This window comes from Solanum lycopersicum, chromosome 3 (genome assembly GCF_036512215.1).
Source record: "Solanum lycopersicum chromosome 3, SLM_r2.1".
Taxonomy (NCBI): domain Eukaryota; kingdom Viridiplantae; phylum Streptophyta; class Magnoliopsida; order Solanales; family Solanaceae; genus Solanum; species Solanum lycopersicum.
In genome coordinates, this window is record NC_090802.1 from 59,068,096 (window position 1) to 59,082,510 (window position 14,415).

At 34.5% G+C, this 14,415-nt stretch overlaps 1 protein-coding gene across 1 annotated transcript; it reads right to left on the reverse strand.

Annotated features, from left to right (window-relative positions):
• Positions 1-560: 560 nt before the first annotated feature.
• LOC101255979 (MA3 DOMAIN-CONTAINING TRANSLATION REGULATORY FACTOR 1) lies at positions 561-7,628 on the reverse strand. The gene is made up of 4 exons (XM_004236260.5): positions 7,191-7,628; positions 6,846-7,111; positions 3,563-3,657; positions 561-2,579 (listed from the first exon to the last, which is right to left on the reverse strand). The coding sequence occupies exons 2-4, from the start codon at positions 7,099-7,101 to the stop codon at positions 783-785; spliced, it is 2,148 nt and encodes a 715-aa protein (XP_004236308.2). The 5' UTR covers positions 7,102-7,111; positions 7,191-7,628; the 3' UTR covers positions 561-782.
• Positions 7,629-14,415: the final 6,787 nt, after the last annotated feature.

Here is a 14,415-nt window from a genome sequence, read left to right on the forward strand (position 1 = left end):
TTTACTATACTAAAAATAGATATTCATTACTATTTATCCAATTTAATAATTTATTACTTAGTTCCTAATATATCTTTATAATTAACTATTTCCTCCGTTCACTTTTAATTGTAATAACAATTGAATGAGTTAAATGGGAGGGAGAGTAAGATTTACATTTGCTTAATGGTATCTTAAAACAGCTTTCTTCCTAGGACAATTATCTTCTTCGTGGTTTGACTGCTCGTTGTTGTCCATGATATTAAATCAGAATGCTGAATATTTCTTTCTTCGGTTAACTAAAGCAATAGACTTTTTGTTTCTTTATTCAACAGTACAGCACATGAACACGAACTCATATTAGCTCGCTCCTGATGCAAACACAACACACATTATCACAGATATCATCAATACTAAGCATTTTTGTTTAACAAAATAAATCGATTAAACTGTTGTCATTCCTAGACAATCTCCAGACCTTCTCTTCGTTTTTCGCCAGACGCAAATGATAATTACGCCAAAAAAAAAAAAAAAGCTTCAGAAAGCACATAATTATGTAAATGATATATGTACAAACATCATTCTAGAAAACAGTAAAGATTATGATAATGCGGTTTGTGTTCCGAGAGCACCAACTTTACATCAACATCCATCGTTTTAAAACTACTAAGGAAAGAGAACTCTGAAAGGATTGGGTCCATCTACTCCCAGGGAAAAGGGTACGGGCTACACTAACAGGAGACAACAACGAACAACATACAGAGAAGAAACAGTCTTAATGTATATGAATCTACTCCCCCACCTCAAGATGCATCTGATGACCCAAAGGAAGGTAACACCCAGCCATTTCCTTTGGCGTGCTCCACATAGAACATAAACTTATCCTTTGCATTCGGAATGTCAAGAGCAAGATCGTCAAGCCCATCCTTGATCCTCCCAAAGCCTTTAGTCATCTGGTTAATGGTGATAAGCCCCTCACTGAAGCACTCTTGCAGCAAATCCAGCATCCTGTCATTCTTCTTCTCCATTGCCATAACCAAAGCTTTCTTCACTACCTCATGATTGAAGAATGGCATCCCCATATCTCGTATGCATTGGCAAGCTTCACTCATAACACCACCACTTTCAAATTCCTCGAGAAGCTTTTGAATTTTATCCTTTGCATCCTCAACAGCCCAGCCAGTCCCACCACCCCAACACCTAAGAATCCTCTCTCCAGCATGGCGTGCAGATAGAAGTGATTGAGCCATGCAGACAGTCTCAGCACCACTGCTGCAATTTGGTGGCAACCTGCTCGTTATCTCCTCCAAATTCAGCGGAGCAAGGACATCATCTATTACAGCCCTAGCAACAAAAAGAGCTAGTTCATTGGAAGCATCCAAAATGTCAAGTGCTGTGTCTTCTGCAGATTCCAGTAGCATCACAAATCCATTCACTATGTCTTCAGTAGAAAAAATCTCAATATGAAGTGCAGAAAGCAAAACAGATGCCATTTCCTTTTCCTTGTTTTTCCTGTCCATAGCAAGGGTGATTAGCTTCTTCAGGAAAATGGGATTATACTCTGGGGCCACCAAGTCTTCCAAACTCCGGATTAGCTCCGGAATGTCATCAGACAGGAAATATTCATGGATTATATTAACAATCTGTTTTTTGTACTGCTTCACTTTTTCATCATCTGGACCATTTGCTGGCCCATCTTCACCCGAGGCTTTCAGGGAAGTTGCATCAAGCCATCCCTCAGAGATTGCCCGAGGAACAATTGACTGGAATGACATCTTTGCAGAGGGAATATCCAGAGAAAGATCATCGATACTCTCAGCCATCCTAGAAAAGCCCTTCACCATTTGACTGGAACTTATAAGACCCTCTTCTGCAGCCTCCTTCAAAAGTTTCAGAATAAGCGGTTCAGCAGACTGCATCTCCATGGCCAAAACTAAAGCTCTCTTGACAACTTCATGATAGAAAAAAGAAACTTCCAATTTTCTTATGCATCTGCAGGCCTCAGCAGTGTCTCCACTCTCAACATACTCCCTCAATAGATCAGCAATTCTTTTCTTGACTTCCTCAACAGTGAAATGGGTGCTGCCACCCCAGCGCCTCTCAACGAGTTCTGCATGGTGAGGAGCTGATAGATAGCTCTTCTCAGCAGTTTGCAGCACCTGTATCCCCTTGGAAGATTCTGGGAGCATTTTTCTGGCTCTTGCAATAAAAGCAGGTGGAAGAATGTCATCGACAACAGCCCGTGCGATGAACAAAGCAAGGATATCAACAGTATCTGGTATGTCCACTGCCAAGTCATCAGCAGACTCCACAAGCATGAAAAATCCCCGACTAATCTGGGTAGGGTTGATAACATCAGCATAAAGAGCAGAAAGAAGAACAGAAGCCATTTCCTTCTCCTTATCATGCCTATCCATTGACATAGAAACAAGCCTCTTAATAAAATATGGGTGATACTCGGCTGAACCCAATTCCTTGAGATCAGAAGTAGCCACTTCAACGTCACCAGTGCTGAAGTATTCCTCAATAATTGATGCTACAGATTTCTTGTAGTCGTCTAATGGATCAGAGACAGCAGTTCCAACAAGCTCATATGGCTCCTGTTCAGTCAAGGAGGAGTAAGACAACAATAATATAACAACTTTCATGAGAATTACTGAGGCATTTTCCACGATAAATCAAACAGCCATAAGATGAGTCAGTTAGTTCAAGAAAAATGGAGTTAGCATATGGAAAAGCATATGAAAAACCAAGGGTATGTATTCTGTGACATTCCTTCCTCCGTGTATCCATATAATACCTAAGATTTAAAGTCATAATACTACTCAAAACATCAATTTTGTTAACAAGCACTGCTTAACCATTAAATTTGATAAAATACTACTCAAAACATCAATTTTGTTAACAACCACTACTTAACCATTAAATTTTATAAATATAATATGAAGATAAATGTGGACTACGACAAAGAAACAATTGTGGGCGCACTCCAGTAGGTTCCTTGGTGGAAAGGTTCATGTGTTAAGAGTCTTAGTATTACTTCTCTGTTAAATTACTATAAAAAGAGACGCGGGGGGGGGGGGGGGGGGGGGGGGGGGGCAACAAACTATTCGCTTAGGAGGCAGATGTAAGCTGACAAGAAAAGAAAGCAAATAAACTGACCATGGTGTAAAACTAGATATTCAACAACTAGGGAAAATAGCTTCGCATTGTTTTCTGCAGACAGCAGAAATATACGATTGTTGTGAACCTTCACATAACAATCATGATATTTAGATTGAACTTAAATCCTCCTTCGCATTGTTTCTTTCTCACCAATGACTCCCTTAATCATTCTTTAAATTGCCTTTTTCTCCACTTTGTAACCCACAATTGTGTACTGCAGGCATTATGGGAGCATTTTGGTATATCGTAAAATGTTGCATTGCCAAAAAATGAATTTATTTGATCAACTATTCCGAAAGAGATGTGTATGATGGACGATAGTACTACAATAAAGAACAATGTAACATGCAATATAAATATATAACCAAATCTAAAGTTATTTTACCATCAAGTCCAGTCTAGTTTCTTTAGGACTCACCTCACCACTATCATAGTTGGGATCATTCTTATCGATATGAGATTCACCATCAGTATCTAGCCATCTTCCCCAGGTGCCTTTACCGCCGGCTCCATCTGTTTTAGACCACCAAATGCAGGAAATCTTTCAGTATAAGTGCAGAGAAAGAAATAAAAAGGAGGAAACATTTACAAGCTGCATGATACTTGCAATTGAGAACACTGAAGGCAATATCAGAAGGAAGGAAGAAAGCAAAATCATACTAAGGAGGCAACTTGAACTACAATTAAAAAACAAAAACATGATGTAGATGCAACTAGCTCTAATAAATGTAACTTCAGGCTTTAATAGAAAGGGGAAATAAAAACAAATCATACTCAAGATCCTGAAAGGTAAAACCAAATTAACACTACAGTTGCACCTGACAAATAATACTTGAGTTTGCATTCCCTGTATATTAGAACTGGTTTAGATTATCATTTGATGCCTCACAATCAGCTTTGACACTTCCGACATCTAATTAGTCAAAACAAAGTTGGATATTTACCTGTTGGCTTTTATCTACCAACGGCCATTGGATTTTCCACAGCGCATATGTGTATACTTGTCAAACTAATCTTCTCAACTTATAAAAATAAAAAGAGATCTACCGGATACTTCTTCCTGAAAACACACTGTGTTCAAGACACACCTATTAAAGCTACAACAGCTATATCTTCTTAATGTGTTTGAATAGACAGCGTCACAAAAATTGTATGTAGCCCAAAAGCAGTGAATTGACATTTAAGTATAGAGCCACCATATTCTCAAGGATATCAAAGACATTCCTAATTGAAAATGATAAAGGTAACAACTATGCAGCAGTGAAGGATACATTGAATTTTTTTTAAAGAATATTGTAAATGGAGAACCCTGCAGTAAATATGACTAGAACTGGCGTTAGAAGAGTTACTCTAGACATATTTGTCACCGATCATCCAGTTTTATGACAAAACACCGACTTGAAGAGAAGTACTGATAAATAAACGAAAGCAATAATATATTAACTTCCTTAAATCAGGAAATATATGCGCAAATAGGGATTAATGTTTAATTATTATTTCTCCTCCTCTAACAAAATACAAAAAAAAAAAGAATTGCCTACTATATATATATATATATATATATATATATATATATATATATATATATATATATACACACGCGCTTACCGAGAGCATCAAATTAAAATGAGGAAGAAGCATCGTTTTATACATAGTCCTCTGTGCTACCAGTAGCATAGGCAGGATTTTCATATGCAGTGTCACATATAAAATGAAAATAATCAAATAAATTGTCTAATATCATATGATGAAGAACAAAATGCAAATAAAACACAAATCATGTATATCACACTAACTCTTCTTGATAACTGTAAAATGAATTCAAATTAAATAACCTCATTGAAAATGATAGGAAGCACTCTTTTTATAAAGGCTACCAAACGATTACTAAATAGGTCATTATACATTTGATTCTGCAAATCGTTCGTGATCAATTTCATTGGCGGGTAAGAAGACGATAGGATAGAAAAACAAACATAGCACAACAACTAATTAGGGAAAAGCCACATCCTTCCCAATACATCCAAATAGATTTCGTCGCTAAATTTTACTGATATGATTATGGAGTAATTGGTTCAACATTGTGTTCAAGTGTTGACCATCAAGAGGTTGGTGGTTCAAACCTTGGATAGTGCATCATTTTGTAGATTGAATCGCAAAAACTTTAGAACAATAAATAATAAATGTGGCCACCACGATTAGAACTCGCGACATCTATATTGAAAACTACGACGCCAGACCATATGAGCTGTGTAGCTCCTTGTGTCAAGTGTCATTTTTACTCAATATACCCTCTATTTATTATCTCTGGTTATAAATACATATTCAGAAAAATATTCCATCGAAGCAGTGCAATGTGACACTGCTTGCCTTATGGTAAAGCTGCCCCTGGCTACAACATTTCTTTTTCTCTTTTTTGGCAACTGTTGTTGCCAAAACTACTGATACAGGTTTTGGAGTAATTGGTTCAACATTTTGTTAAGCATTAACTACCAAGAGGCCAGAAAGTTCGAACCTAAATGGTGTATCATTGGGTAGATTGAAGCGTGAAAACTACAAAACAATAATAAATGTGACCACCACAATTAGAACTCGCGACATATATATTGGAAGCTACAGCAGCAGACCATATGATCTGTATGGCTCCTTGTGTCGGGGAGTGTCATTTTACTCTATATAAAGTGAAGGACCTATGCTATCTGTATGGGTGCTTAAGCACCCATTGATCTTGCTACTAAAACTATTATTTATGTACAAAATCTAGTAGTTCATCCAAATATATCAACTGCGCACCCACTCTAGTAGCAATTTCCAAATTAAAAATAGTTGAGCACCCGTGATAATATATTTCTGGATCCACCAACGTCAATATACCCTCTACCTATTCAGTAGAAAAATCCTTCGAAACAGTGCAACATAACACCACTTGACTTAAGGTAAAGCCGCCCTGGCTACAACATTTCTTTTCTTCTCCTTTTATGGTCACTATTAAAGCCTATCCCTTTGTCGCCAAAGTACTGATATGATTTTGGAGTAATTGGTTCAACATTTTGTTAAGCATCAACTACCAAGAGGTCGGCAGTTCGAACCTGGATGGTGCATAATTTTGTAGATTGAAGGGCAAAAACTTCAAAACAATAATAAATGTGGCCACCGCGATTAGAACACGCGACATCTACATTTAAAACTAAGGCACCTAACCATGTGACTTGTGTGGCTCCTTGTGTCGAGTAGTGTCATTTTACATAACGTACCCTATTTTTCTGTTCTGTCTTTATTTATATAGACATAATCTGTAAAGTATTCTGATGAAGCAGTGTCTCGTGACACAGCTAGGTCTAAGGTAAATCTGCCCCCCCCCCCCCCCGCTACATTTCTTTTCTTTTCTTTTTTACTTTTTGGGATCACTATTAACCCTATCCCTGACACGATTGTTTTGAAACTACGAACAAACAAAGTTCATCTAGAAAGTACATCAATCCACATTCACATTCAAAGTATTAAGTAAGTAATTATTAGCCCACTACCGCCCTTCATACAGGGATTTACTATGTCATTAGCAATTCAACTACTCACACTAGATTAGAATCACTTCTAGAACATAATTACAATAAAAGCAGGTCATAATTCAGAACCTCAAACACAAAATTGAAGCTTAAGAAGAACTACAATGTCATCACGATTCAGCATAGAACACTCACCCTTCTTAACACGGATATGCTTCCCTGAGTGCGTCCTTCGTACATGTCTCATAGCAATCCCAGCCGTGGATGCCTTTCCACCGCCTGGTGCCTTGACGAGATGTTCCGTCAAGAGCACAGACGCAGACTTAGCAGCAGCACCTGGAGACTTCAGAGTCGGTGACTTCGGAGAAGATGACAAAACATCCACACTCGGCGGTGCGAATTTCAGCATCTCCCTCTGTCCTTCAGTCAAAAATCCCTCATTCGACGCCATTCCACAGAACCTACACATATCAAAACAATCGGTAACAACACGAAACGGTTGCCAAAAAAAAATCACAAAATAAACCAAGCTGTGATTACCTCTCCGCACCGAGTGGCAACAGTGAAGAGAGAGATAGCAGTTCGAAACGCTTGAAAATCTCCGCCTAGCAAATGAATTCCTCCGTCCTTGGCTCGGATCTCGAGCCAAGAGAGGATGAAAAATCGAGAGTCGGATCCTTAAATAATTGCAATCGATACAAACTCCAGTGAAACCCTAGATCAATGGAAGACGATGAGTGTATATATATATATGAATTTGTATGTATAGGTTTTTATGGATTTATAGATTGAGATTTGCTTGAAAAAAGCGTGAAGAGAGTGAGTAGAAATGGATGAGAACGAAGAGCATAAATAGGGAGGCTACGGTTACATTTACACGTCAGCGAACAACATGTGTCTATCCACGTGTCCTTCACGTTTAAGCTTCGACTCTAGTCGTGGAGCTCCATTCAGAGTGCCCGGATTAGGGTTTTTCTTATTTTCGAAGTTACAATAATACCCCCTCACTTGCATACTACTATTGTCAAAAGTGAAAAAAAACCAAAATTTCTTTTTGATTATCGAGGGTATTTTTGGACTAATAAGTAATAAAGAATATGAATGATATTTTGGATCGATTTAACCACTTTAATATTGTTTGATAAAATATACATATTAATTTCGGGGATAAAAAACTTAGTTACATGACGATTTTGCTTGTAGTATAGTTTCATCTCTATCCTATTATGATTATTTTTTGTTTAAATTACAATATTTAATTTAAATAGATAAAATTTATAGTAACAAATTTATATTTTACGGATATTTTATTAATTTTGTATATATTTTAAAACACTATTATGATATTTATATGGTGATTAGGGTAAAAAACTAAATGCACGAACACAACGCGCGTATAACACTAATTAAAATTTAATTCATCGATATGATTTGTCCACGTGGGAGAAAAGTAATGGTAAGTTTTCATTTTGTCTGAAATATCATTTCTGACCTGATATTTATCGGATGAAAAAAATAACAAATCAGATTCTGTTATTTTGTTTACGCACGTACACAACGCGCTTATAACATTAATTAAAATTCGATTGACCAATATGATGTATCCACGTGGTTGAAAAGTAATGGTATTTTTCATTTTGTCCGACAACATTCCTTATCTGGTATTTATCAAAATAGAAAATAATAAATCAGATCCTGTCAATTTGTTTGCACACATACACTGAATGAAAAGTAAAAAAAAAAATATTGTCGTTATCGATCCATTTCGCTCTTGAAACGAACTAAAACTTAAAACACTATCCTTCACGCTTCTGAAACAACCTAAAAATTAAAACCCTATCTGTCACACTCTTGAAGCGAACTAAAAATTAAAACCCTACCATTCATTCTTCAAATTTTTCATGAAAAAATCAGTTGAATCTTTTCAAATTCAAACTCGTGAATCATCATATTCTTTCGTAAACAAGTTTTTGAACGAGTTTCGTAAAATTTTGGTTTAATTTTTTAAAATAGCTGATAACTTCATTGGAGCTTACCTCTTCAAAATAACTTCTAAACCTAGAGAAGAAAGTAATATTTTTTTGAGCTTCAATCTCGAAAAGGAAATGAATCTACAAATTAGAGATGATATACTTTAAAGAAAAATAAGGGATAATGCATTAGTACCCTCTCAACCTCCAGAAATCTCAGAGACACATTAATACTATACTAAGGTCCTATTACCCCTGAACTTATTTTATTAATAATTTTCTGCCTTTTTTCGGCCTACATAACACTATTTTGTGGGCCCAATGTTGGTTGACCTTTTTTTTCAAACTAGTGCCACGTAAGCCGAAAAGAGGTAGAAAATTACATATAAAATTAGTTTAGGAGGGTAATAGGACCTTAGTATAGTATAAGTGCGTCTCTAGAATTTCGAGCATAGGTTAAGAGGGTACTTGTGCATTTTCCCGAAAAATAATGAAAAGTTGCAATTATTTTTCTCTTATGTGACCAAAATGTATTGTTAAAACAGTTCTAATTAGTCTTGCGCGCTTTGTACACATGTATTCAATTTCTTATCCTAGCCACTTTATAAATGCCAACAAAATATTTTTAAAATATATTGAATTGGTTATAAAATTTGAATGTAAACGTTATTTTAGACACTCTCGCACCACCTCCATTGATACACAAGCTTGAATGAGTTATTTGAAAAAAGAAATTTAAAAAGACGACTTAAATCCTTTTTGTATTAATTAAAACAATAAATGGATTATTTTACACAAGTCCCATAGTGTTTTTTTTTTGTAACAACTGTAAAATATTATCATAACCTCCAAAGAACAAATACAAATAAAAGAGCACCTATTCCTGAAACAGAGAATAGGCCTCTAACAAAACAAAACAACTAATTACATAACAAATGGTGAATAAAATGTCTACATTTACTTGCTTTCTTTGAACCACTAAGTAAGTGTAATCTTTCACTAATTTTCTTCTTTATCTGTGTTACTGCATCTTCCGCATGTACACATATGTCTCTAAATCTCCTTCAATTTCTAGCACGCCAAGTGTGATATATAATTACTCCGCATATGGCTGCCATGATCTCTTTTTTGAATTGCTTCCAACGATTTCTTTTTATATTTTCCAGGATCTGTACAATACCAATATTCAGCATTGAAACTTTTGTCCACTATTGCATAGTTTGCCACACATATGATGCCCATTTGCAATCTTCAAAGAGATGGACATTAGTTTCCATTACTTTTTCCTCACATAAACAGCATGTAGTATCCTCCACTTGAATCTGCAGTCTCAACTTTCTTTCCTGGCTGAGTAATCTCCCTTGGATTGCTAGCCATGTCATGAATCTATGTTTTAGTATAGCCATTAACGTCTAGATTAATTCTGCAATATTCCATCTAGGCTTGGGCCCCATAAGTGTTTGATAGCTCTTAGTAATAGAATACTTACCAGATTTAGTTAACATATATCCTCTTTGATTGTACCAGCCCTGCATGTGCTCTTTGAGTGTATTAATTTTCCTCCAATACCAGCTACTGTCGATAGGAGTTTTATGAGTCCATATTGAAGTGTCCGTCTTCATATATATATATATATCGTGAACCCATTTAACCCACAGTGATTCTTTGTTAACAACAATTTGCCATAATAATTGACCCACAGATGCATTGTTCCAATTGCTACAACCTTTAATATTCAAATCACTTTGCCTTTTTGGAAAGCACACTTTATCCCATGCAACCAAAGGTACCTTTTTCTTATCAGCACTGCTTCCCCATGGGAAATCTTTGCATATCTGATTCACTTTCTTCAGAATACTTTGGGGGAAGGATGAAAATTGCTCCCAGAAGCTATGAATTGAAAAAAGTACTGCATTAATCACTTGTAATCTTCCTGCATATGAAAATTGTTTTGAGTATGTTACTTTTATTTTGTGAGTAAAATCTTGTCTATCAAGGACCAACACTCAATCTTTTTTCATTTCTTAGATGACAAGGGGAGCCCCAAGTATTTAATTGGAAACACACCTTCTGAAAATTCAGTCCTGTTTAGGATTTGAATTTTTATATTCTCTATCAACTCCAGTTAGGTACACATTAGATTTCTCCAAGTTAGCCTCCAAACCAGTAGCATCACTGAAGTGTGCTAATGCCTCCATTACTCTATTCACTGGGTCCACATTTCCTTTGTAAAAGATCATCAGTAAATATAAGATGTATGAGTTTCAATTCTCACACATTGGGTGGTATTTGAAGTCTGGTAATTGACTCATTGTATGAAGTGTTCTAGACAAGTATTCCATCACAAGTACAAACAACAGGTGGTATTGGATCTCCTTGCCTCAAACCTCTTCTGCCTGCAAAAAAAACCATGACTACCCTCATTCACTTTGACTGAGAACATAGTGGTTGTTACTTTCAACATAATCCACTTCACAAATTGTCCAGGAAACCCAAAATGAATTAGCACTCCCTCCAAGAATTCCCAGCTGACCATATCATAGGCTTTTTTCAAATCTATCTTCAAAAGACATTTAGGAGATGCATTATTCTGGTTCTAATGTCTCAAGATATCATGGCAAATGAGTACATTATGCATCATTGATCTTTCTTGGACAAAGGCTGACTGGTTCTCTGCAACTAAAAGACTAATAACTAATTTCAGCCTACTACAAATTAACTTAGATATGCACTTCTAAATGACATACAATACGAGATAGGTCTGAATTGACTAGCAAATTCAGGCTTATTAATTTCGGGAATAAGTGCGATACTAGTTGCATTAATTTGTCTCAGAATCTTGTTTTTCTTGAAAAAAATCTAGCACTGCATTAGTAACATCTTCTCCCACAATAGTCCAAGCTGATTTATAAGTTCCACTTCCAAATCTATATGGTCTAGGGCTTTTGTTACTATCTATCTGAAATATAGCCTTCTTCACTTCTGTTGGCTCAAACCTTTTGATTAGTTCACATTGTTGTTCCTCTGTGTTATTAAGAGCTAATTACATTCTATTTCTACTATTTTTTAAATTACAAAACTTCTTAAAGTCAAGAATTTCTAATACATTACTCAATGGCCCGATACATTACAACCTATACATTACCTTTTCTTATATTACGTTAAAAAGGGAAAAAAGGGAAATCAAAATAAATTATCATAAAACATGCAATCACGACTTTCTCACGGCTAAACAATCCCACTCAAAGCGTGAGAGCTTAAAAAAATCAAAAATTCAAAATTCAAAAAGATTGTCCAACTTTAAAGTTTAATTCAATTTTTTTTACAAATTTAGAGAAGATACATTATGAATATCTTAATTTTGCTAAGACATTCAGGAATCTAAGAATTTGAAACAAGGTATGAACAATACAGAAGTGATCAATATATATAAATAAAGATAATTTTGATACATGATTAAACGCACCTCATATATGAATTTTAATACAAAGCCATACATATTGTGTCAACTTTGTATTAGGTATGTTTATTTATGTATTTGATACATAAAAGTGACTATTGTATGAATCAGAAAAAAATCGATGAATTGAGAAAAAATAGACATTGAATACATCAAGAAGATAATTTTTGATACATGACTAAACACAATCAATATAAACCCAATAAATGAACTTCGATACATAACCATGTGTATTGTATAAGGGTGTGTTTGGTATGAAGGAAAATGTTTTCCTAGAAAATGTTTTCTTGGAAAACAAGTAGATTTTGAACTTGTTTTCTCATGTTTGGTTGGTGAGTAGAAAATATTTTCCGAAAATGATTTTGTGTTTGATTTATGAATGAAAAATATTTATGAGGAATATCTTTTATTTTTATTAGAATACAAAATAATTTATGAAATTGAAAATATTTTTTAAAAATAATTTTTTTTTGGTAGTGGTGATGGGGGGGGGGGGGGTAGTAGGGGGGGCAGAGGGAGGGGGTAGGAGTGATAAAATAAAAAATTGAAGTTGATAGTATTTTTAGAAAATAAAATTAATTTTTTGGGGGAGTGGGGGTGAGGGGGCTGGTAGGGGTGGGTAAGGGGGCTGGCCAGGGGGGGAGGGTGATCATAGATCGGGTGAAAAAATAAAATTTTGAAATTGAAAATATTTTTTTTAAAATTGATGTTTTCCCCAAAAAAATGTAATTTGAAATTGGAGGAGAGCTTTGAAAAATGTTTTCCTTAAGTTTTGGAAGGAAGTCATTTTCCTTAATTTTGAGGAAAATGAGTTGATTTGAAAAACATTTTCCAAAACTTTTGCCCCAACCAAACATGAGAAAATTGGAAAACATTTTCCAGAAAATGTTTTCCTTCATACCAAACACACTCTAAGTTTTGTATTAGGTGTGTTTAGTTATGTATCTGATGCATACTAGAAGATATTGTATGTATCAAGTACTAAAATATAATGAAAATTGACATAGTATAACACAATTAAAAACATGATTCATACTAATTTAGATTTTGAAATAATTGAGGTTATCAGTTATTTATAAAAATAACATTTGCATAGTTAAGTGAGGTACTTTTCTTACGTCCTTCCGAATTTTTTTTGTCAATGTCATCTGAGACGCAACGATGAAACTAGCATAACACCTGCATGGAAGATCACTTCGTTACAAACTCATAAGACCCACAAGTGTCATATTGTTCACATATGTCTTTATTTATTATCTTTACTTCCTCCCAGCAATTGGTAAAATTAGTCCATCTCAAGAACTATATTTTCTATGTGGGTTCAGTAAAATTATCAAACTCAGAGTTGTTTTTGGCATTGAATGTGAAAAAAATGGCATCATACCTACATTGAATATTGGTTTGAATACCTGGTTATCCATGAAGGTAAAATCGTCACTGAGTTTTTGTCCATCTCCACCGCTAAAGAAGTGTTTTGAAAAATATTGATACATTTAAATACATGTTCCTTAACTATTTTTAAAATTTGAAATTATGAAGTTACGCATAATTTTGAAAAAATCGAATGATATGAGTGGAGAGTTGGAGAAATGCATCGGAGATTATTTAGAAGAGAGAGAGTGAGGAAAATAATTATTTTTGTAATTATTTTTGAATGGTACGAAATTTTTAGAGAATATATGATAAATTAAGGGCCCGTTTGGATGGGCTTAATAAAAGCAGCTTTAAAAAAGTACTTTTGAAAGTGCTGAAACTTATTTTTAAAATAAGCAGTTATGCGTTTGGATAAAAGTGGTGAAGTTAAAAAAAAAGTTGTTGATGTGTTTGGCAAATAAGTGTTGATAAACAGCTTTTTTTATCAAAATGTCTGAAATACCCTTAAAAACTGTTCACATAATAAAAGTTAATTAATTTATATTTTACAGCCATAAATAATTATATTTTGCTATCATTCACATATTTCTTTCTCATCACAAATTATTTATAAGAGGAATATAAACTTATTATAGATTTTAAAGATATATAATTTGAATAGATTAAAGAACGATTTAAAATTTTATTTTAGTTTCATCCATAGGTAATAATAATTGTCTATCATTCACATATTTCTTTATTATCACAACTTATTTATAAGAGGAATATAAATTTTTGTTTAAGTTATATGTGCAACTTATTTTACATTTTAATAATATATAATTTGAATAGATCACTTGAAAGATTTAAGATTTATTTTATTTTCATTCATTAGTAATAGTAATTGTCTATCATCCACACGTGAAAAGGGAAAAATTGAAGAAAGAGATGTTAGGGTTATGTGGGTAATTTGGAGATTGTA

Coding starts and splice junctions, on each gene's coding strand:
- LOC101255979 (XM_004236260.5), bottom strand. CDS start 7,101: ATGGCGTCGAATGAGGGATTTTTGACTGAAGGACAGAGGGAGATGCTG. Junction 3,658..6,845: donor GCATATCCGTGTTAAGAAGG/GTGAGTGTTCTA, acceptor GGTCTAAAACAG/ATGGAGCCGGCGGTAAAGGC. Junction 2,580..3,562: donor CCAACTATGATAGTGGTGAG/GTGAGTCCTAAA, acceptor TTGACTGAACAG/GAGCCATATGAGCTTGTTGG.